Source organism: Desmodus rotundus, chromosome 6 (genome assembly GCF_022682495.2).
Source record: "Desmodus rotundus isolate HL8 chromosome 6, HLdesRot8A.1, whole genome shotgun sequence".
NCBI classification, from domain to species: domain Eukaryota; kingdom Metazoa; phylum Chordata; class Mammalia; order Chiroptera; family Phyllostomidae; genus Desmodus; species Desmodus rotundus.
The window spans coordinates 68266655-68292032 of NC_071392.1; the positions used below are offsets into that span (position 1 = coordinate 68266655).

The 25378-nt window shown below is 38.5% G+C and overlaps 1 protein-coding gene across 6 annotated transcripts in view; it reads left to right on the top strand.

Annotated features, from left to right (window-relative positions):
• Positions 1 to 9827: 9827 nt before the first annotated feature.
• The window catches only part of CPED1 (cadherin like and PC-esterase domain containing 1), a 287821-nt gene continuing 272270 nt past the window's right edge, over positions 9828 to 25378 (top strand). For 2 of the 6 annotated variants that reach the window (XM_053926526.2, XM_053926527.2), the window contains exon 1: positions 10225 to 11138. In XM_053926526.2, the coding sequence (XP_053782501.1) occupies positions 10890 to 11138 (249 nt within the window). In that variant the 5' untranslated portion in view covers positions 10225 to 10889. Of the gene's footprint in view, positions 10168 to 10224; positions 11139 to 25378 lie in introns of those variants that run through there. The other 4 variants (XM_053926522.2, XM_053926523.2, XM_053926524.2 and 1 more) reach the window with 4 other exon arrangements.

Below are 25378 nucleotides of genomic sequence, written 5' to 3' on the forward strand. Positions count from 1 at the left end.
AAATGTATTTTTTTAGAGCATTCCCAGGCTTTTCCTTCCATTGGAAGGACATGAAAGAAGTCTAATTACGACAGATAAAATGAAAATAATGGTCATAGATGTTTTGACTTGAAGGCAGTGTGGCCAATTTAAATAAAGAGACCCCCTGGATTGGAGCTTAAAATTCACTTCTTTTTATTTTACCATATATTGGTATGACAGTTAATCCAAATTTTGAATCACTCTGGGCCTTATTAAACCAGGGCGATGCTAGCTCTAGGAAGTTTCTGAAGCACTTCTAAGGCTTTATTCTACAGGTGCTATTTAAATTATAAATTTTGCATACTGTCCAGTCTGGTTGGTAGAAAAACCCTTAAAGCTTTAAAAATACTTACATTATTATTATTATTTTTTTGTATCCAAACTTAGTGGGTCCATCAGATTTTTGCGTTAATGAAAACCACTTATGAGCCTCTTAGAACTTACTCAGTACACTGCGAAGTCTATGCAGTGCTACCCAAAGGTTATAGGTTAGGGGGTTTCAAGGGTCTCCCTCCAGCTTCACTGTTCCACAGTTCTGAGATGCTGCAGTCTGATTTTATAACTGGACAACCCATAAAGCTACGTTAGGTGCATTTGTGGGTACTCATGATTTCATAGTATCATGAGTATGATGATTTCGTGGTACTCAATATTTTTATGGAGTTTTATAAACCTTTAAGAAATAATATATAATGTAGTATTCAGTTAGCTTATCGGCATGTTGCCTGGAGATGCTTAGTGGTATTGTTTAATGTTCTAATGATATAGAATGATTTTCCAAACTTATTTGTTGTTAATAGGAATTGGTCAAAGGAAAAAGCCTTATATACAGCCTTATTGTAAGAGAAAGTTCCTTGTCAGAGTCAGGAACATCCCTGTTTTCAGCTGCTGCAGCCTTTTTCAGTATGTGAATTCCACTACTTACCAAATCATTCAGAAACAGTTTGACAAATCTTAAACGCAAACACTGAATATTTTATGAAGCATGTATAAAGAAATAAACCCACACTTTGGGCAGATATTTATTAATAGGTACAGCCTGTTAATATCTCATATAGCCAGACATGGAACTACCTCATCAAAAAAAAAAAAAAGAAGTGGCCAGCTATTAATATTCTTTGTGACATTTACACCAAGTGGTATAATGAGCATTTTGGTATTATAACATACACATTCTAAATCTTTGTTGTACAAAACTCTTGTAACAATTGGTGGCACAAAAAAAAAAAAAGTGGGTTCACAGTTTTCAGGTGGTGCAAATGGAGGCCTTACTGCTGTGAAGTGTATATGAACATGTTCGTGGTGACACACTGGAAGCAATAAATGGCTTAATTAAATGCCTAAGTGAAGCTGAGTGTTTGATAAACATGCAATTATTCTTTTTAAGGGCAGTTAATTTTTTACTCTTGTCTCCTTTAAAGCAAATTCAACATCTTTTAGATTTTTAATAGTCTTAGGCTTGTGCAGTGTTAGTGCCCTTTTTCCTTAGACCTCTTAAGTGGTCTTCTTGATCTAATTAATTAACTATTTCAATATTAGAAAAAGTAAATGTCTAATATACTTGGTTTGGAAAGGATAAGATACTCTTTGAATGTGTAGACATTGTAGAATGTAGACATTAAATTCTCACATGTTTAAAATGAAATCTTTCAACAGATGAGCTTTCAAAGAAAAAGTACCCTGAAAAAAGTTTATAATTTTACAAACATTAAGCACCTAAGTGTTGAGAATACAGAAATGAAGGGGAGTGTGTGTGTGTGTGTGTGTGTGCCTGTGGGGAGTGGGGAGGACAGGCGAGTTAACAAACAATCGCAGTATCTAATACACGCTATAATATATGGGAATACAAAGCACTCCGGGAACACTGGGAGACTTGACATAGGTTTCATTTGAACTGATGCCTGAAGACAGATAAGTAGGGAAGGTTTGCAAGGCAGAAGAGATTGTTCAAGAGCCACATACATTCAGGGAACGAAAAGAGCCAGGAATGAGTCGGTACACATCTCTATACATGGGGTACACAGGTGTGTCTGTGAACGAAGCCAGAAGCGGAGCAAGAGTCTGTTCACACACATGTTACAGTGTGCCATGGAGTCGCTAATGTAGATAGTGGCAACCTATTCATTAGTATTGTTATTATTTGAACAGCTTAATCAAATCACAGCACTTTTATTAAGATTACAAATAGGATGACAAAGTTGATTAGTCTGTAACTTGGAAATTGTTTTTAAAAATTCTAAATTTAAGGTGAATCTTTTCCCTCAATTTTTGAAAAGCTACAAATTAGAATTGCTAGTCAAGATTTTTAGATTTCCTTAGTTAGATGATAAAATCTAAATTACTCAGATTGCAATTTCTGGCCCAGGATCTTAATATTCATGATTTGATTCTGCTACACAGAAAAGTAAGTTAAAGTTTAAAGTGATAAACTGACTTCAGGACTTTTGTTGTTATTTTAATTGAATTTGACAGAAGAAAGAAGGTTATACCCCCTCTGGCCATTTTCATGTTAAGGTAGTAAGTCGTTTATACCTGGTAAGTCAATATCTTAACTAATAAAGGGACTTTGATAACTTTAAATGTTTATTTGAAAGAAATTTAATTTCTTAATAAATTCTTCAGAGCCATATGATTCAGTTAATTAATTCAGAGCCACTTTTTAATTTCTTTACTAATGGCAATAGAGACAGTATAATCATTTTTCTGCTGCTTATTAACAATTCAGACGCTGGTGCGGGAAGCGGGATAAGGAATGTGCATGCTTGTGTGCATGTTTATTCTTGCTCCCCATTTCCAATGGCCTATGTTAATGAATAAGAATAGTTTTCCTTAGGAAAGCATACAGTTGCTAGACTCTAATAGTGAACTAATTTAAAACATTCACAAGTTTAACATGTAGGGAAAAGCAATGGTCACATTTTAATTCTTTTTTCATTGTTGAATCTACCCCAGTAGAGACCCTCCGTGTTGAAATTAAAAACAATTGTAATAGGTACTAAGCTTTCTAGATCATATGGAATACAAGGAGGCAGCCAGAAATAACCCTGAGTATAAATGCGAGTTGGTTCATTAGAATGACTTTACTAATAACTAGTTAGAAGAAAGTTTTAGTATGACTTGCCCAGTGTGTCTCATTAGAATTTATCGGTATTAATGTTTGTATCCTTGAGGCATTTATGTATTTGTCTTTAACATGACAAATGACTTTTCTTGATTGGGTTTCCCAAGGGTGCCAAACGTGTTCACTTTACCAATGTTTGTCATTTATAAATGTTTAAAAAAGTTCATTATCCTGTTGAAAACAAAAAATTAAGCTTACGTATCAGAGACCATACGGTTTAGATACAGAAGTAGTATTTTGACTTTATGTGGTATACATGTCACCAAAGAACCATACTTTGACAAAGTACTTTTTTGTCGGCCAGATTAGCTGAATGAGTGCCAGCCTTCATTAGAGTGATAAGACCAAACCTCCTCATCTTCCATCCCCCATCACACACATTAATTTTTTTAGGAAACAAATTTGAAGCTTTAACAATTTCAAAATAACCTTTTCTGAAAATAAAAATGGATGACTGAGTTTTGATTGCATTTAAATTGAAAGAAACAAGGTAAATTACATGGCTTTCCTGAGATGATTTTTACCTGGCCAGGTAGCTCAGTTGGTTCGAGTATCCTCTGGATACACTAAGGTTGCAGATTTGATCTCCAGTCAGGGCACATACAAGAAGCAATGAATGCATCAATAAGCAGAACAAATAGATATTTCTCTTCCTCTCTTTCTCCGCCCTTCCTCCCTCTCAAAAAAAAACTATAAAAAAGGTATTATCGTTCTTGGACTATTGCAGGTCTACAGAGAAGACATGAAATTTCTAATTGAGTAAAAGAATGTAATTTGATACTATGGTATGACAAAAGAAAGCTAAATTTGTTTTATATATTGATTAATAAAAACGTAGAAATGCTGGCTTTATGCCAAGGTAAAACTGCCCTAAAGAAAGTAAAACAATTTATTGGGTTAAACGTTTGTCATTCTACCTGTGTGCTCACCACTTAAAGAAAGTAGTTTATCATCTATTTGATAATTACACATTAAGGAAGTGGTTAAAATCCCAATGTCGTTGCCACAAACTGTTCAAGTGCTCACTATTCTAATTTAAGTAACAATCTTAGCCACATACAAAAATTATGCAACAACAATTCCTTTGGTTAAATTTCAGTTTCCCAACCTCAGCACAATGGGCATTTCATGCCAGATGATTCTCTGTGGGGGGAGGTGCTTCCCTCCAACCTGCACACTAGATGTCAATAGCACCTTCAGCCTCAAGTGTGACAACTGAAACTGTCTAGACATTGCCAGATTTGTTCTGGGGGACAGAACTGCCCTACTGGGTTACAGGTTACCAAGATGTGAAATACTTCTTGTGGGAAGAATGGGGATAATATGGAAAGTATTTGAATTTATGACATGTAGATCTCAAACAAATACAAGTTGTTCAATCAACTCAAGGGAAGACACTGCTAGAAGCCACAAGAATACGGAGTTGAGTAAAATAGTTTCTGTCATAAAGCAGTCTATACTGTAAAGATATAAGTATACTAGTAACTAAAATACAGTGCAGAATATGATCAAAGTAATTTTGGTACTGATGCAAGCAAAGTCAAAATGCTTATAAAGAGAGCTTGTGGACAATAAGCAAGGTCACCAGTGCAGCAGATCCTTGAATAGCAGCATTTTGTTCAACGTCATTTGGTTCTCAACATTGATGAGAAAGATGAAATAAATTCTTCGACTGGCCACTGTCTGTGTGGAGTTTGCACATTCTCCTTATGGCTGTGTTGGTTTTCCCCAGGGACTTCAGTTTCCTCCCACATCCCAAAGATGTGCCTGTGAGGTGAACTGGTGTGTCTACATTGTCCCAGCCTGAGCAAGTGTGAGTGTGTGAGTGGCCCTGCTATGGAAGGTTTCCTGTCCAGGTTGAGTTCCTGCCTTGTGCCCTGAGCTGCTGAGGTAGGTTCTGGAATCAGCAGGTTGGAAAATCATTACCGTACATGTTTTTATTAATCTTTCTTAAATGTATGTATAGTTCACATTTATTTTGATGTTTAATATTAGAATTGATTTGGGTCTTTATTTAGAAGTTTGGTGATGTTTCTGTAATCAGAAATATGCTGTAGGAACTTTACTCATTTATATCAAGTAGTCTATGGTAAAATTGCTCTCATCTGTCGTTTTCCTTAAAATCTCAATTCCCCAGAACCTATTGATGGCATTCAGTAAGGACTTACTGTATGTTGCATTTAAAAAGGAAGTGCTTAGTGTTGTTATATGGGACCTCAAGGTGATTTGTGTGCTTGGAAATACCAGTCTCCTGGACAGTTCAAAATGAAAAGCATTTACTTTGAAGTGTTTGGTCTATCTGGACTGTTCATTTAGATATGTAAAGAGACTGTAGAATTGTCTGTTTAAATAAATAAACATTGAACAAAGGCAGAATAGTAGAAAAATGAAGTTTTGGCCTGCAGCATCTTATCTCCATGTGTAAATCGAACAAATGCTGTGTCTGAGGGAACTCCTGCACACGGAGCCCTTTACCCTGATTCTCCAGACCTCTGCTGAATCCTGCTGTCACTAGGCAGCAGCCTTCAGTGGCTTTCGAACCACTGGAAAGGAAGAGAGAAACCTTTACTGAACCCCCATAAAAGGTTCAGTGGTCTTAAATTGAAACCCATAGATTTATACACAAAAATTGACTTTAAGTAAGTGAAATGATTTGGAGAGAAGCAATGTAACTAGGTTGAAAAGAAATTAAGCAAGTTTAAATGTTGACTGAATTAAAAATTGCAGGACTGAGGATATCTGTTCATTCTCCTCTATCATATAAAGAACCAGGCATGGACCTGACTGTGGACTGAACTTCTGGTATGTCGTTATAATGAAAGGCAAGTGTAAAGCTGTAAATACAGATGGAAGGATGCATGATCCTAAACCTGATCTAAACAAGAGATTTTGCTCTGAGTTTACCATTAAAGTTAATAGTAATAGAACAGTATTCTCGGGTAATTGTAAATAAAGGCCAACCTATATCCTGACAACTGTCAATGATATTTCATTCATATATATATTCTGGGAAAGAAACTTTATTTTTGGATTCATGCTGTCTGCAGATAAAGGCTAAATACACTCATAAATTTAGAAATATAGCCATCCTTGACCTGGACCCAACTTTCCAGCTTTATCCTCGGTGGTCTTCCACTGAGACATTAAACCTGTATTTGCCCTTTTGAAGCCATTGAAATCTTCATGACACTTTAGGGCCTGCTTAAGAAATTACCACTTTTCTTATCACTTTCCAAAAGATGTGATTTCTCTATTTTGAGTCTCCATGGCAGTTACTACCCTCTTAGTTGTGGCTGGAACAGCTAGCTATATGTCTATCAGCCTTGTTTTCTTTTCCTCTCGGGCATGTAGCTAAACATTTCCCAGCTCACTTTCACTTAGGTGGGCCCATGTTACTGGGCTCTGGCCCATGGAAGGTGGGCCGGAGAATATATGACAATTTGAAGCTTGGCCCTGAAAGAGCTCCCACACCATCCTCATGCCCTTCTCCCATTCTTCATCTGCCTGTGGTGTTCAGAGGACCCCAGTGGGTGAGCAAGATTTTAGGGTGTGGAAGGAAAGCCACCAGGTGGAAGGACCCTGGGTACCAAATGTCTTAATGAAAACTGACAAACCCTGGAAAATTATGAGTCCTTTTATTGTATCAAGCCACTAAGGTTTTGAGGTTGTTTGTGACAGAAGTTATTCTACCTTGACCAATCTATCAGTGTGTTTATTATATTTTAGTATTTTACAATATATGCCATATGTCTTCTGTTGTCCATGGTGCCTAGGACAGTGTTTTGGCATGGTAGAGATTTAAATACATGATTCATGATCTAAAAATCATCTTATGTTTAAAGCTAAGGGAGGAAGTTCTAAAGCCAGCATTAGATGAAGGGTGGTAGGAGCTGAGGAGAGGGCCATCAAACTCTAGGGAAGAAGAGCTGGAGGCTGAGCGCCCAGGTATCATTGACAGCACGGCCAGGATGTAATTCACATCACCATGGTCAAGAGCCTCTTGAAAGGGAAACGCTTCCCCTGTAGGAAACCAAGAGGGCCCAGAATCTGAAGATTACACCTTCCTGCCAAGTTGTAAGAGAGAGGAAATCTGTGTCAAAATGCATCCTTAGAAGGATAACTTAGAAGTCTCAGGTGCCCTTTGAGATCTAGTGATCACTGAATTTGATACTCAGAGGAAGTATTTTATGAGGAAGCTGATACTCAAAGAGGCAAATTACTTTCCCAAAGTTCCTGATCCCACACTGGAATCTTGTCTGTTATGGATATTTTACTGCTCTAGTTTAAATGATAAAATAAAATGCCTTCTGCAAACAATGATTATTAAACAAATCTGCTCCCTTCATCACACTCCAGACTAAAAGGGTATATTTTGTGTTGTTGGAGAGATCTGTCACTCTCTTGCCCCAGGTTGATGCTCCTTACATAACAGCCCTTGGGTACCGAAATGATTTAGTGGAAGGGCTACTTTATGAAACCAGACACACAAAAACATTCACTCTGAAACACTGCCGGAATCCACAGGTTCATAGTTCTACTGCATATTTGCCCTCCTACACCCCTCACTGAACCAACCTTTTCTTCATTCCTCCCTCTTCTGATGCCTCCTGCTCAAACTGCTTCCCTTACTACTCGGGCATAAATCCCTCCCATCTGTAGTCTCCACCTACAACTCACTCCCATCCCACCCTTTCTCTCACACTTCCAAACTAGCATCTGCCACCCACCTCCATCTCACAGAGTAACGGGGAGAGATCTAACACTGAGCACACGTTTGCCTTTGATGCTTCTGTGTCCCAAGAACCCCACTACACTGGTAATGATCTGTTCATGTGTTTGACACCATGTAAGACCGAGCTCAGTCTCAGGATCCAAAACATAAGAGACATGCATTCAGCATGCTTTCTTCCAACAAATGTGCAAAGAATGTTTAGGTGCTTTCCATACACTATTTCATCTAGTCATGCCAACAGCACTTCCAAGGAGGCATCAGTATCCTTATTTCATAAACCACATGCTAAAAAACAATTGATAAAAAGCAACATGATTCATACCCAGGTTGGGTTAATTGTAATATCAAATGTTGTTTATGGACTCCCTTAGTTTGTTTGGGGCTGATTCTTGCTGTAACTTTTCCACCTCTTCTTTCTGCCATTCCACTCTAATGAACTTTTTCCTCACTTCTGCAGACATCCTTTTATCTGCTGTCCTCTCGCACTCCCTGAGACTAAATAGGAAACTGGGTTCTTCAATCTGCCAGCATTATTTCTAGAACACTAATTTTCCATCTTTCAGACTCCTGTTATCTGAAGTCTAGCTCTAAAATTATCTCTGTTGTTTTTCTCTTCTCCCAGCCCCAAGGCAATATTACTGTAGCATCTGATTTATTGTCTCCTTTGTATCCTGTAGTCAACAATTTAATAATGCATAAAAACGACCCTTTATATTCCTCAAACTCTTGGTTCTTCAGACGTTTTGCCTTACTAAAACTGCATGCCCAGTCCTTTCCATGTAGTAAACAACTGTCACAGCCTGGATCTCATCAACACGGGGACAATTAAGACTTAGAGATACCATAATTCCTATGATGTCTCAGATCACATTGCATCCCCCAAAACTACCTTCCTACCTTCCTTCCAAAACACTATTGTTTAGTCATTTCTTCTAAAATCTGTCTTGGCTTCCTAAAGTCCAGTGCCACCTCATTTTTCTCTCTTTCACTTGTCATGGGATTGAGGACCCTGATGCTATAAATTAATATTAAACACACTAGAGGAAATATATGCAAGGACTTTGGATGAGTCTAGATTTTGTGTGAATATTGATTCTGTAAAACTGAAGCTGTTTTATAAGGCGTTGAAATTGTTTCCTATCTAGATGCCCATTTCTCAGTCTATAGTAGCTGAGCACCCCTAGGGGGCGCACCATCTCACAAAATCTAAATGACTAACGGGAGCGTGCCTAAAGGACGGGATCACTCCGGGGGTGTGGCCTCACAGGAGAACCTCAGCCCACAAAAATGAGTTCGAGTTAGAAACAGGTTACAAAGCTATTTAGATTCAGAGCCTTTGAAGATGGCAGCTATGAGCCTAAGCCAGTTCGCAAAGCGAGGGCCGGGAGAGGTGAGCACCATGCGTAAGGCAGATTGCTTTCCCCCTGAAATTCCCTCAGCTGGCTCAGCAAAAGTGGATGGCGTTTGCAGAATTGCCGGACTACGAGTGTTTTTGCGGGCGGTCTGCATAGCAGCAACAGATTAAGTTGAATTCTGGACAAAGCATGCCGTGTACCCCTTTCTGCAGAGCAGGAGTTACCCGATAGCTGTTACAATCAGCTATTATAAGAGCAGTGCCAGCAATTAACCTTTGAAAGGCTCAGCCATTAGTCCAGGAAAGGACTAATAATAACTGTGATATGAGTTAGGTACTAAAACAGAAAGCTCACTTCCAGTTATTCTGTGCATACAACAGGCTTGCTGTTCTGAGGTCCAGACAGCAGTTGTGACCCCGTAAGAGTGACCACAATTCTCTGAAGTGAAGATACTCCCAATTCACGCAGTCTTCTTTAATCTCCCCCTCGACTTTGGTCATCAGTTGACGAAGGGCTATTTGTTTTTGTAACATGATATTAGGAAACAGAAATTACATAAGGCATCGAAAATCAAATGTGTATTTAAAATTCTGCAGCTCTGGGGAGGCAGACGCATTTCGGGGGAAAAGGAGAAATGCTGTTCCCAGTCTGTGGAAGCCCCCGTTTCTTCCTCATCCAGAGCTGAGCGCGCGGCCCCAGCGGCCCGAGGACCCGAGGAGCCCCGGGCTAGGAGCCCCGCCCCGGCCGCCGGCCTGCCGGTGCTGCCCGCAGGGAGGGCGGCAGGCGGGCGTGGGGCCGTGGGTGTCCGCGCGGGTGTCCGTGGGCGGGAGATGAGTTGGAGTCACACGACTGGGTGTTACCTTCTGAGTGGTTCTGATCAACAGTCCGTTAGGGAGGGGGTCATGGAAACTTTTTCTGCCTAAAAGGATGAAAACCGAGTAAGTACACAGAATTTTGAACTTGAAACGGAATGTAACAAATACAAGCAAAACCCTAACAGTAACCATGTCCATTCAAAGCGGCTATTCCTTTTTGTATATTAAAAGCCATAAATGCTTACAGGAAAGTGGCAATTTAACCCTGAATGAAGGGAAGTAGTTAAGGAACTTGAAAGGCGGAAAGCAGGGCTGCTTTCAAAGCGGGAGGAAAATGAGGAACTGCTAAGGCGAGCTGGCCTGCGCCCAGCTGTGCAACAGGCGCTGTGGGCTTTAACCTCTTGCGTTCTTCCGCGCTGGTTTAAGGCTCCAGATTCACTCGGGAGTTGGCTGTCTTCGCTTTTCCTGCACAGTCTTCACTGGGAGTTTAAGGATGTTGTGGAAATAAGGCATTACCGGAAGCAACAATTTGGCAGCCTGGGGTACATTCAAGATATTAGTTACAACAGTTATTATTTTGATGTCTTCTTCTTCTTCTTCTTTTTTTAAACCCAGGACAGACAGTTTCTACTGTCATCCATGGAAGGGCTCTTAGTAACTGCCTCGGACTTTTTGGACCGATAATTCTTTGGCATGATTCTTCGGAAAGTTCTTAAGCGGGATGGAGCAATCTTGATGTAAGCTGTGGAAAAAGAAGACAGATTTGTATTCTTCATGCTGACAAAAAATAGCTGCTATGACTTTTCCGGCAACGTGGACAGGGGCCAAGTGAAGCTGAACTGGTCATGGTCTGTCGTCCAGTGTTCCTTTGTCGTCGGCGATTTTGCCCCCGGCCTTTCTTGGTGGGCTTGGTGGTGGCAATCTGTCTTTTCTACCAGACCCTGACACTCCGAGGGACGAAGAAGCTCACAGGTACCGTCCCTGGGGCTGCCCCAAGCACACCCACCGACACCCAGGCGAGCAGATGCGAGAAAGGATTCTCTGTGGACAAACAGTGCTTCCTTCTCTCCGGTAATGCTCCGGAAATCAGAAAGGTAAGACCGCCGTCAGTTAACCTTGACATTTTCTGCAAAGATAGCCTCTCTCTGTCCTTTCTATAAAACTAAAATTAACTTCCATGGGGTCTGAAAGGGAGCCAGGATATATACACAGCCCCAAGAGTGACCTTGTGACAGTGAAGCACATGTGAGCTTCAGCTTCTTGCTTCCAGAAAGCCCTGACCATTATTTTATCCCTTAGAATTTCACTTCATTTCAGCTGAACGAGATAGACAGTTTGGAGGAGGTGGGAGTGATGTGAATGCTTTCTAAAATATTGGGATCCTAAGAGACCTAAAGATTTAACGTTTAGGAACATAAATTAAAGATTCCTAAAATTTGATAAACACTGGTGTCTCTTTCCTCAGGACAGTCAGTATGAGTGACCAGACCACTTCAGACTCAAAGATACTCCAAAACTTCAATTTGTAATAGGTTAAGTCAATTGTTAATTGGTGAACACTTTTCTACAGCAAATATTTATTTCTGAAGCATTTGAGAGAAAAATATAATAGGTTTCTACAAAAGAACTGACACACTGTATTTTATTGCTTATAGAAACAGGGAAATACAGATTATTCTATACTTACGTTATGCTAATTAACTTTATTAGTCTCCCTTGTCAACTTGTGGGCAAAAACACATAAAAACACCCAGAATTTCTGTTTTAATATACCACTCTCTTTATGTTTGTCAGTGAAATGATGACATTTAAAATAGTCCAGTCAAAAAGAGGAAAAGAAAAACAGACAAAATTCCTAAGAGCAAAGTCAATGATTTCTATGCTACAGCAGGTATTGTAGCAAGATAATTTAGGAATCCATAAAGTACTGTCTTATTTCTGCAGTAAATCCTCTGATCATGGTTATTGTTTAGAGTAGAATTTCTTATGAAATCTCGGCAGTACTTCTACTATTATTGCCAACACCTCCAGCACCAGCACCATCTTGCTTTAAAAACTCTTATGGATTTCATATCAGACTTATAACCCTGTGAGATAGTCAAGGTAGGCTAGAATGTCATTATTTTACAGACAAGGTGACTGACATTCAAAGGTGTTCAGGCAGGCCACTGGGCCAGCATTCTGACGTGATACATCTACCTGGTTTCTACTGCAGGACTGAGGCTCGAAATAAAAATAAGTGCGAAGCTTCTAATAATAACTTGTGAAGCTGCAACTCTAGAACTTATTGAAATACAAAATAATATTAGGTTAAAACAAGGGAAATTCGCACTTTTAACTAAATGACTTATTTTATTAATAATGTCAAGAAGCATCTTAACCAAGAAATATGATGTAAAAAATAGCAGATAATAACTCAACTCAGCAACACTCCTAGATGAACTTCAACTGCAAGTGTGAATCAGTTATTAAATACTCTAAAGTAATTGAAGAATGTGCATTTTTGTTCATTTATACAAGCATTAACTTAACTCTTGCAATTTTTGTGCTTTTTTGAGTACCTCAGATTTATGACGGGTGTAAACTAACTTTTGAAAGTTACTTCTTGTTTATTTCTAATATCAATAAATATAATTTCTTTAAAAATAGTTGAGATGGTTTTGCTCTTTAAGTGACTAAAATTTTTACTGAGAATTTTGGACAAAAAGGTTTTTATTCATTACCTTACAGTCCTTCTTATCCCTACTTGACTTTATGTGAGTCCTGCTTTTGTCTGTAACTTAGGCATATGTTAACTGTTATTTCTAAGCTGTCACAGAAAATTCCATTTGAGCTTTGGATCTCCTACCACTTAAAAACCATCTGAAACCTATTGGCTGCTTGTGTAAAACATTCACTCTAGAATTTTCTTCATGCAAAAAAAATACATGATGAATTTTTTCAAATTGTTAACAGCCTTAAATATTTTAATCATAAGCAAGATTCTAAACTCACAGTTACAGTCCAGAAATCCAGTAGATCTGATCACTGAATTTCCAAACATTTGCCACTTAACTCTATTTTTAACTTAACTTGTGCCAGCCATTGGTTTAGAGCCATTTTTTAATTAGAGATAGAAAGGAAGTTAGACATGGAAGTTAGTTTAAATCAGGTATAAATTAGTTATTCTTGTGGTATATGACACATAAGAGAATTGAATAATATTTTACTTTTGAAGATTAATATTCTTTCTGACAGTTTAAGTGAAGAAAGAAGTGCCTTTTAGGTCAACATATAGATCATTCTCACAAAAAGCTACTTATTAAAGTTTATTTAAAAATAACTGATAAGATGCTACATAGATTTTCTTTAAGGCCCTTAAGACCTAAAATACAACTTTTAGGACTTTTGTAGAAGCATCATTGCTCCTATCTACAAAATTTGGGGTTTGTTTTTACTTTGATTAGCATACCAAAATATGCTTATTAATAGGGCCTTCTCTTGCTGTGCCCATCCATCTTTAAGTGATTTTTAAAGTTACTTAAAACAGGTGGATTTGACCTGAGGTTCACGGACTCCAGAAAGTACTTGGATGTATAAGATGTCCACTGAAGTCAAGCATTTTATAGAAAATATTATTGTGTGTATGTGTATGTGCAATTCTCTGCGAAAAGTCGTGGTCCTCTTCAGATATTCACACCCAAAGAAATAGCAAGACACATGAAAAATGCGTAAAAAGCAAGACATTTAAACTTTAAACTAACTGCCTCCCTGTAAAGTAGAAGTTGCATCTGAATGTATAAGTCTAACAAAAGGAGAAAAATTCGTAAAGAATCCACTGGAGGACATTTGAAAAAGTGATTTAATGAATGCTGTAGAGTCTGCAGGAATGTACTTTCAGAAACCAAAGTGTATCTCGTGGAGTATTTCTTGAACCATAGTTTTCATACTTTCATGAAGAGCCATGAGTATGTTCCAGTCGTTTGGTTTCAGTTGTTTCTAAGACAAGACCTTTTGTACTGAGTCAGCCCAGCAACAGAGGGCTCTGCAGTAATATTTAAAGGTGGGCTCCCTTTACATCTTTACAGTTGGGATCTGATTCAATGTCTAAAACTGTTTTCAGTAGAGATTGAGATCATGGCATATAGTATATGACAACTTTCCAAAGTGAGGAAATACTCTCTCTCTTTTTGGCCAAATTTCAACTCTTTTTTTCCATTTTAACGTCCCAAGGAGCCTTGCCTAAGCCGACATACTTTTGTCATTTCTTCTGGGTTTTCTCCCAACATAACTTGTTTGAATTTTGGCTGGTAATTTGACATGTCTTAAAATTACATCAATTTAATCTATAAACTGAAGACAATTTCAGTTGTTTTCTCTAAAGTAGGTCACTCAGTGGATTTACTTATTTTTATGGAATCTAACACTTTAATATATATTTTGTAACATAGGAACACATAAATTATAAACAGAAAAAATGGAAGAAAATCTCCTTAGTATGTGCTCCTTTAGTGGAAACTTTGCTATTTGGGGAATACATTTATACTTACCCTAGCCATGTGTTTCTGATTATGTCCTGTTGATGTTCTAGAAGGAGAATTACCATTTCTTTGTTGCTTGACTGTTTATTCTCCATTTCTTCTTGACTTCATTCTCCTTCAGTGACTTTTCTTTACAACCACTCTTTCCAGCACCCCACCCTAACCCAATGCAAATTAATGAATTTTTTCACTACAAGTATGTTTTGTTTTTGTTTTGTGCTTCTAAATATCTTCCAACATACTTAACATTTGCAAATTTCTAAAAATTACTTGTTTAGATCAGCTTTTCTGGAAATAGAAGCAGAGGCACACACTTAATGCTAACACTTTATTGAATGGTACAATCCCAGAATGCAAGAGTTGGGAGAGGGGAAGGAAGAGGGAGAGAGAACACAAATGGGTCCATCATTGAGAGACATTTCCAGAGAAGCTGTGTTAAACTATTTTGTATCAGAACAGGCACTGGGGTAAGTGGGCAAGAAGGACTAGTAATTATTCTTCTGGCTTTCCCCTTCTCCTGTCTTCCGTTGGCTAGAGTTTGTCCCATCCTACTTCCAAATAGTGTTACCTAGAGTCTCTGGGAAGCCACTGGGGAGCCAGGGCCTCAGTGGTTCAGTCCTGCCAGGGCAAAGGCGAGCTGCTCCCTCCCTTTATATCTCTCTATCTCTATCTCTATCTCTATCTCTGTCTTTATCTTTATCCCTATCTCTGTCTCTGTATCTTTTTCTATCTGTCTATATATCTCCTCACCCAAGGACATTTTATTTTCATTGCTTTTAGAGAGAGAGGAATGGAGAGGGAGAATCATTGATGTCAGAGAGAAGCATCAATTAGTTGCCTCCATATGCACTTGGACTGGGTATGGTAGGTGCCCTGACTGGGAATCAGACCTGCAACCTTTTGGTTATAGGACAATGCTTCAACCAACTGAGCCTCACTGCTCCTTTTCCATCAGTACTGTTCATAGGAGCTCCTAGGTCTGTGGCAGCTGAAGTAGTAAAAAGAGTTTCCATAGCTTACCACAGTAAATGGCCAGAGCAATACCCACTGGAAGGGTGTCTAAGGCAAGCTGATCTAGTGTCTGATAGAGTAGTTATGCTCATTTTGCTTTCTAAAATCCAGAGAAAATGCCAAAATGTGCCTTTACTTTTGGAAAATGGCTTTGCTTTCTTCAAATGAAATGTTTGTAATTATCTCACTGAGAAATCTCCTCTTTCTCTTCTTCTTCCCATTCATTTATTAATTTACTTATTCATTTTCTACATTCACTAAGTAAATATTTATTGAATAGTTTACATGTGCATGAATAGTTTTATGTTGTAGAGAGAACACTCCAGAAAGCACATTGCAGGATGGACTGGAGTGGGTAGAATTGAAACTAGGTAGAGCAGTTGGGAGGCAATTTCAAAATATTAACACACCTTCTTTGCCAAATCATCCTTTCCTCTTGTGTTCTTGAACATGCTTTTTCAACCTCTTACAGACTCTCTCTTGCTCTATTCCAGAGTTACTCTCTGTTACTTACAATATTACAATTTTTTTATGTTATGTTATGTTAGGTATTTATTTTTAGAGAGAGGGGAAGGAAGGGAGGGAGTATAACATTGATGTGCATGAGAAACAGAGATTGGTAAAGAAACATAGGTTGGTTGCTTCTCATACACCCCCAGCTGGGGACCTGGCCCACAAACCAGGCTTGTGCTCTAGCTGGGATTTGAACCGGCAACCCTTCATTTTGCATGTGGGTGTTCAATACACTGAACCATACCAGCCAGGGTGACAACATTAAAATTTTAAACCTTTCCTGTTCAGACCATACCTTCTGCTAAAAAGCATGTTCATAACTGATACAACAGCAAGCTTTCACTGTAGTTGGCAATCCACCTCACCCAATATGCTCCTTCTCTCTCTTCCTTCAGAGAAACTGTAGCTGGTTCTCTCTGGGGGCACTTCCAGCCACCCCTACCCATCCCTTTTCGTTTGGTCTTTTCTACTGAAATGTCCAAATTGGTGACCCGTTGGCTACCAAATCAAATAATTTATTTTCAATCTACATTTTTCTTCTTTGAAGAGTTTTACACTGTTGGGCAACAACTTTTTCTTGAGAACTCACCTCTTGATTTCCATGACACAACAGGGTTTTTCTCTGACCAGTGTGAAAACCTTGCAGCCTCCTTTAGTGTTCCTTTACTCAGTCCGATGCTGAAAGTAGACATTCCCAAGTGTAGTTTATTGGGCCTTTATTATCTTGTTTTGTACTTTCCTTTGATGATTATTTCAACTTTGTACATTGTTAATTTTTACCCTTTTATATACAGATCACCTTTCAGGTATATTTGTATCTTGGATCTCACTCCTGAACCCCCCGACCTGCTTTCCCAATTTTATTGTTATCTTTTATTTGGGGAGTAACAAGAACTTTGAAAACTCAAATAACTTTCTCCCAAAATTTTCATGCCCAAATCAGTGACTCTTCTTGACCTATTTCCATAAATACCACTACTCTTCCCCCATTCCTCTGTATGCATAGGTTTTACAACTTAGAGTTATGTTTGGTAATTATTGCTCTTTCTCCATATCTTGCCCATAACCCAATCTGTCTAGCCTGTCTCCTCACCGAATCTGTAGGCCTGTCACTGATGTGCATGGACAACTCCAAGTTAGAAAGGCGACAACATTTTTCAGATTATTTTTTCTTTTTAAAAATTATTATCTCTTTTAAAATTTTAAATCAAAATAAAAACACAAAATATAAAATTTACCCTCTTTACCATTTTTAAAAGTACAGTCCAGTAGTACTAATCATGTTTACATTGTTGTGTAAAGGCCACAGCATTCTTGCCTTGCTCACAGTCCTTATTTGGAACTATTTTTTCCAACCCCACTCAACTGCAATGTTGTATTTCCCTGGCTTATGACCCACACCTAGATTTCCTCTGTGTGGTTTATATGCTGCCTTTAGACATGCTGTTCCTTTTCTAACTCTGACTTTGAACTTTTCCCTGAGACTGCATGGTATGCCTTTGGCCCTTTATCATACTGAGTGACTTTAGTAAGTATTACCTAAGCACAGGCGTGTATTGCTCTGTAAAGTGGGCTTTTCTCTAGCTCCCCAAATGAATCCAGGGAATAACTAATCAATATTTTAAAATCTTAGAGTCTTCCTCCACAATCTCTATGCTGTGTCCTCATTGTCACCGACAGTGGTCTGATGAGTTATCCCTCAATCTACCTTCACATTCGAAGACATTTGTGCATAACTCCTATAATATTGCTCCTGAAAAGCTTTCAGTAGTTTTAATGTTGAGTGCCCACTAAGTTAATTAGAAACCATCTCTTCTGCTCCTAGCATGTCCCAAGATAGCTTTCCAGCCTTGTCTCTCACTCTGCCTTTATTTGTAATCCATAAGCCAGCCCATACCCTGTTCTCCAAATGCTAACATCTCTACCTCTGCCTGAAGTCTCCTCCAGCAAGTCTGCGCTAGTCGACACCTCTAGTAACCTTTCTGATTATCCTCAAAGCATTCTGGAACCTATGGGATTTCACCTCTTCCGTGGTGGCAGGCCTTATCTCCATAAATTGATGTCTACTAAACATGCCTAATAAAACTTATTTTTCATTATAATTACTTAGAAATGAATAAACATGAAAATATTAGAACTGGAAACATGTTAGAGATCATTAAGTTCAAGGTATTTATTTTATAAGTGAAGAAAATGAAGCTCACAGAAGAAAAGGACCTCTCTGAAAGTAACACGTCACGTTGATAACGATAACTGGATTCGATTAAGACTTGTGTTTTTCTCTATCTCCTGTGTATTTCCACATACTATCCCCATTCATTGGCGTTATGAATGTATACATTGAAACTCTAACCCCCCAGTACCTCAGAATGTGATCTGAAATGTGGTTGTTGTAGATATAATTAGTGAAGATGAGGTCACACTAGAGTGGGGCGGGCCCCCAATCCCATATGACGTGTATTATAAGAAGACAGCCACATGAAGACAGAGACACACCGGGAGACTGCCATATGACAATAAAGACAGAGGTTGGAGTCATGCAGCTTCAAGCCAAGGAACCCTGAAGATTGCCGGCAACCCCCCAGAAGCCTGGAAGAACTCCCCTGCAGTTTTCAGAGGAAGCATGGTGCTGCTGAGGCCTGATTTCAGAATTGCCCCCAGAATTGTGAGACAATACATTTCTGTTGTTTTAAGCCACCCAGTTTGTGGTACTTTGTTACAGTGGCTCAAGGAAACTAATAAAATTGGGGAGGCAGCATAATTCAGCACGTGAGCTCTGGAGTCAGATTAACAGCACATGCTTCCTTCTTCACTACTTGGGGGCACATTTCTTGACCTCTTTAAGATTTTGTTTGCTCACCTGAAACTGGATATATTATCACTTACCTTACAAGGCTAATATGAGGTTTAAATGAAATAAATCATGTGAAGCACTTAAAGTATCTGGCAGATAGAAAGTGCTCATTGAATATTAAGTATCAGAACAATTATGATTTAATATCCTTGAGGATTTACTCATTTCTGTAATCCCTACAGATCCAAACATGTTGTTTCCACAAAGTAGGTGAGCAGTAAATAATTGCTGCAGTGAGCATAAGTACTTGGGCAAGAGTGCCTGAGATGAGGGCCTCATCGGTTTTCTCTCCCCATCTGCCAGCTTCTAAGCTGATGCATTTTTGCAGGAAAATGAACCATCAGAATCAGGACAAAATTTAGGGGGGCTGATATGTTACTTCAGAGTCAGGTCTGCTTGTCTGTAGGCAAGGTCTTCAGTTTGGGCTGAATTCCTTTTTTTTTTTTTAACTTGAGATGTTGGAAAAATAATATGCTACAGCTGGGGACATAGAAATAGGGAGCAAGAGGAGAAAGAGGTTAAGATGTTAAGATTTTGGACCTTGAACAAATTTACACACAGGTTGGGGCAAAAGTAGGTTTACAGTTGTAAGTACATGAAGCACAGTTTATTCTTGTATTCTTATTTATTAATTATCATATTATTTTCCATACGAACAACTGTAAATCTACCCTGTATATGTACCGTCTGCCTCCTTACACAGAATTTAAGCTCTTTAGGGACAAGGACTTTGCTTCACTTACTGCTACATCTCCACTACCAACACAGTATCTGACACATGGTACTGAATAAATACCTTGTCAATGAGTGAATACATAAATGAATCATGAATTTAAGGGTCAGAGAAGGCCTACTTTAGAGCAGAGGCCAAGAAATGAAATGAGAGGAACAACTTCTTCCCTCTTTTTTTCTTTGCTGACTCTCAAATTTTCCACTCCATCTTTTTCCTGTGCCAGTGCCCCTTGAACTCCTGTACCATTTCTTGCACTTCTGATTAATGCTAATCATCCTGCCATTTTGCTACCTTGAATCTGCTTCTTCAATTAGCATCCATCTCTCCTGTTCTCATCAGCTCATTTGTCATGTTGGGTACCTTATTCTATAAACATTCTAAAGGATCTACCATATTAAAACAACAAAAAACAACATTCTTTCCCAAGTACTTTCTAACTACTTCCCATCTCTGTTGGCTTCTTTGTCACCATCGTCTAACCTCATATTTGAAGGTAAAGATTTTAAAATCATGCTGAGCATGTAGACAGGCTCTCAGGAGATGTTGTCAGCATACTAACCGGTATACAACTTTCTTAGAATTAGTTAGCATTTAATGCCTAGAAATTTCTCTGAGATAGTTGATTAGAGCTATGTTAAATTTTTATAATGAAATATGCACATGGGTGAAAATTGTCCATGCTGAGAGAATTTTAAATTCAAATTTGCTTACATTAGATAAATTTTAGTGGAGCCTTGATGAAGCTCATATTTAAGCAAGTTATATTAATTTTCCTATGAATCAAGGAATTAATCAGTTTATACATATTCTCTCTTGTTTTTTCAAGATAGCTTCTGCTTCTTTAACTAATTCTGTTTCTTGTTCTAATGCAATTAGTTAGAAGATCACATAAGATAAATCCTTTGAAATGGGAACCAGTGACATTATAAGAAGTGCTTCCTGTTATCAACTTTGAGTGTGTGGCCTTTTGGGGTGAAAGAAATGTTTTGGTTTCATTTTTCCCTTCAGTTTCCTTTGCATATCTTTTCTAGGGAGCCATGTTCACTGAAAGGATGAGCTCATGTTCTAAAATGGGATTCATATTCTCTAACAGAAACTATACCAAAGTTGGACATTTGCAAGATAAACAGTGCTTGGTCAGCTGTGTTCAAAGTGTAAAACAAAACATCTTGACCTGTTATGTACAGGGTTAAAAATGGAATATACTGATAAAATAAGAATTGAGTCTTTGCTATATGGAAAGATCCTAATGAAGAAAACATTTTCAATTAAATTCACTAATGGAGGCTAAGAGTACTTATGATTCAAAATAAAAGATGAACCAAAATAATTATTAAGAAGAGCACATGGATTTGGAGGTATGGAATGGGTCCAATCATGTATTCTGAAATATAGCTGTATTTGGTGTCTCTAATCTTTACTTGGGGACTGGAGAGACACCCCCACCACACACACACACCCATTTGCTTATAGTACATCCCAACCAGAGCAACTTGCTAAGCAGGAGTCTCCGTAAATCTGAGTATTGGTGATGAGAATAGACCTAACTATCTCCAGCAAGGCTTTCTAATCAAAAATCTTCTAAGTATATTGAATTAGAAGTTTAACAAAGCATAGTTATGATGTGGAACAAACCTGGACTTTGGTACCTGTTGGTTCAAATTCCTGCTGTCATTTACTAGCTACAGGGTGCAGGCAAATTTTACCTGGATTTCTAAATTCTCATATTCTCACTGAAAATATGGAGCTAACTAAGTCCTCCAAGCATGGCTGAAAACACCAAGCATGATGGCTGACCATGAGAAGCATTCAATGTGCCCTGCCTGCCCCTGAGAAGCTGGGTTTAAACTCTGGCCCCAAAATAAGCACTTTAGATGGCTTATAATATACTTGCTTCAAGAATGCCCATGTAGTACATATTTTTGTTCCTCAGCCTATGTGTTTTCTTCATCAGCTTTTGCTCAGGCAAATGTTTAAGTCAGCGTGTCCTATGGTAACAGTCTTCAGTTACTTTTCTCTGAAAGCTCTTAAGTGCAATCAAATGCAGACACATTCCACTGATTTTTCCAGGGCTCTGCATGATATTTCCTTTCGCTCTGGATCAAGAAAGTGTTTGAGTTCAAGTAGTAGGAATGTGACACATTTTCTGTGATTTATAAAGTGTAAATTATTTACAAATTTTGATATTTTAATTCTTTTTGTAGCCAATTTCTTATAGTACACCTTACAGCTGATCTTAAGTTGAGTTGATTTCTGCTGCTCTAAGTGTTTTCTGACTATGCCGAAGAGAGGGATCTGGGAAAAAGTGGCTAATTCAGAATGGGAGAGTCAGGCAAGTGAGAAAAGCCTGATGATAGTAGTGAATAACTTATGGAGAGAAAATAGAATTGATTTAAACAGCAATATTGCTCCAGGGTCCTGGTGATATAAAAAAATGGATGTTGTTTGGGTAGTGGAAATCTTCTGAATCACCTGTCAAAAGTTCATGTCTCTGAGGCAGATCCTGCTGTGCCCCACTCTCTCCAAAAGAAAAAGCACCAATGGGGGCCCAGTTCTGATACTGAAGAGTTGAATGACCATGGACAAGTGACTCATTTGTGTTTCATTTTCCTAGACTGTAGCATAGGGATGGAAATGTCTGTTGCAGAGATGTTATGGGACTGAATTAGACACAGTAACTGAATGCTTTGGAAAATATTGAGATTATACCAAGCAGGGGAATAAACATTATTAAAAGAGAAGCAGGCATATTAAAAATTTTAAGAGTTTATTTGAGCAAAAATCTATTCAAATCAGGCAACACCAAACCGGAAGTGGTTAGGAACACTCCAGCGACAGGAGATCAGGGAGAGACTTTTATACAGAAAAGGCAGAAGCAAAGAAAGGGAGTTACTGATGGGCTGTAACTTAAAGCCTAGTTGGCTGTTTGCGATTGGTTGTTCTTAGGTTCTGATTTCATAACTTTGAGGCGTTTATGGACTTAGGTTTTGGTGTGCTTATAAAACCTGATAAGGAATTAAATCCACGTTAGTCTAATGACTTCCTCGTTCAATTAATTTAACACATCCCAAAGGATAACGTCATGAAAATACTCTTATTGCAGCCCCTCTTGACGAAAAAGAATGCATATTAGCAACATAAATGTGAGTACCAGGGATACTCATTTTTTCATTGAAGAGTTATAACATACTGTGCTATTTAAATGTCAAGTTATACAGTTATGTTTCGAAATGCCACTAGGAATCCAAAATTGTGCTGTCACAACTGAGTTTCCTCTTGATGTTTCACAGTTTCTTTAACAAGCAAGAGAAAGTGAGTAGTTTCAGCCCTCAGCCTGGTCCTTCCCTAGTGGAAAATCTAGCATTAATTTAGCCAAAGTGCACAAATGCTTCTGGAAAAATGTAACAGGAAATTAACTTTTCTGTAGCAGTGCAGGAACTACCTACCCTTTAAAAAGTATCAACCAGAAAGTCGACTTATTGAACAGTAAACCTTCCCTACTGGACAGACCCAGAAGGCAGAAGTGATTTCAAATGGGCTTTTCCTTACTCCTCCTTTTATTATTAACTATCTTTATAATTTTTTTCTGAGTAAAAAGTGAAAACGTTAATAACACATTTGAGGCTTCCTACACACAAGCTAAATCTATTTATCTAGGTACTTTAGTGCAGAGAAGCTAATTTAAAAGCAGGTATATTTGGAGAGTTGATTTTATTTTTGGTCAAAGAGTAGATAAGGATAAAGAAAAAAGAGGTAAGCTGATTATTTTTCTTTTAAAAAAGCAATGATTAAAGAAATACTATGTCTGCTTTCAAGAAATCTGATTGCTGAAGAGTAGATAAAATGTATTTATGAGAATATATTCTGTCAGAAATAAAAGCCTAAAGATGCTAGAATTGTCTCTTTTTACTATAAAATAATGATATTTTAACATCAATATTTTAAGAAGCCTTCTTTCTGTGATGTGAATGTGAGTCTGTCTCATTAGCCAATTGATGTACGCGTATTCTTAAGCACAATTCTTAGCAAATCACTGAACAAAGTCACCATACATTTATAATAAAGTAACCAACCACTCCCTGTGAAGTTTACCATTTAAACAAAACCTAATTGCTGGCAGTTGGATGAGGTCAGGGATCAAGTTTACTCAATGCCTGGCACAAAACAGTTTGAAGGGATGGATAAATGGGATCTAGTATAATCCATGCTGTGTGTCCAGTGTAGGACTTCCTGTGGTGGCCAGCAGTCCTTAAATTCTTCTTTTGTATTTTCAGTTGGATTCTTAAACTCTCGTGTCCTATCTAGGTCTTCCTCCATTTATAAGATGTCCTTACCTCCTGCTTTCCTGAGAAGACCAAAGCAATCTGTGGTGTTAAATGAGATGGTTTCTTCTTTAGGCTTGGCTTCTGAGGCCTTCAGCTGGACCCTTTAAGAATAAACTGGATTTCCAGGAAGGGAACTCATTTTTTAGACAGTCATAGAAGAAATCCAAATGCTATTGTGCAATAATTCATCCTCTAACGGAAGAATTACAGAGTTTAAGGAGTTTCAAATTTGATAACAGTATTGGACGATGTTTTATTCTTTCCTTTAGACATAGTGCTTATGTTGTGCTATTACTAGGTATTGTCATCCTGCCAATTTTTTATTTTTAAAGCAAAAAGTTGGCCATCAAATGTGTAAACATTCTAGATTAAGTGTATAATTTTGAGAGCTCTAAAACAGAGTTTGAAAGGAATATGTGAGGTTGTGTTAAATCCACATATTGCATTATTATGTGTTGGCATAATAATGCAACATCTGGCAATATGAGCAGATCAGGAAGAGACTGGGTGGAGGCTTCTAGGATTCTTAAGGCTTAGGCTGGGAAAAATGTTACCCAGGGGAATCACCAAGGAGAGCCAAAGTTGTATATTAGTGCTGGCCAGTAAGCTGAAGGGACAAGATGAGGAAGCCATGGAAAGTGAGCAGCTACAAGGGTACTCAAAGTAAACAAAAATTCAGAGTAAGTGCTAAGAAGTAAATGTGTACTTAATGAAACTTGGTGTACAAATTTGGTATAAGGCAGGGTGTTCTTTTACGTCAGGTAGTGTCTGAATCTTTCACACTTTCTCCCCCAACTCTTCTTAATACTTTGGCCCTCTCATGGGTAGGATGAGGGTTTGTAAGGTATGTGCCTGCATCCTGTAGCATTTCATTCAACCGAGAACTGGAGTTAACCTTTGCTGCCCTGGAGCTGTGGGGCCACCTGCATGCTGCATGGAGGATGCTGGCTTTCATCCTTATCCACCTGTGCAGTTCCTGGAGACCCTGGGTTTCTGGAGAGAATCCAGATGAACTTGTTGGTATAGGGATGTGAACACTAAGGGAGAAGACAGGAGCCAGTTATGTGCATGGGACTGACCAATGAGACACTTGAAGTGGGCTTAGGAACCCATCCTCTCTGGGAGAAGGGAAGAGGGAGGGCTATGGGTGTGGTGACTGGATAGGCAGTGGATGGAAAATCTTAATCCCCTACTCAGTGCCTGAACCTTATGTCCAGAGTTATTTTATTTGGCTAGACTCTCTGTCCAGGATAAGGCATGTTTGCTATGGTACTGAAAGAGATTCCAGACTGGCTGCCCCAGATTCTTTCATGATGGCCTACTGCAGAAGCCTGGGGTCTGAATGTGTGCAGTGGTGAAATTCAGGGAAGACCTTGGG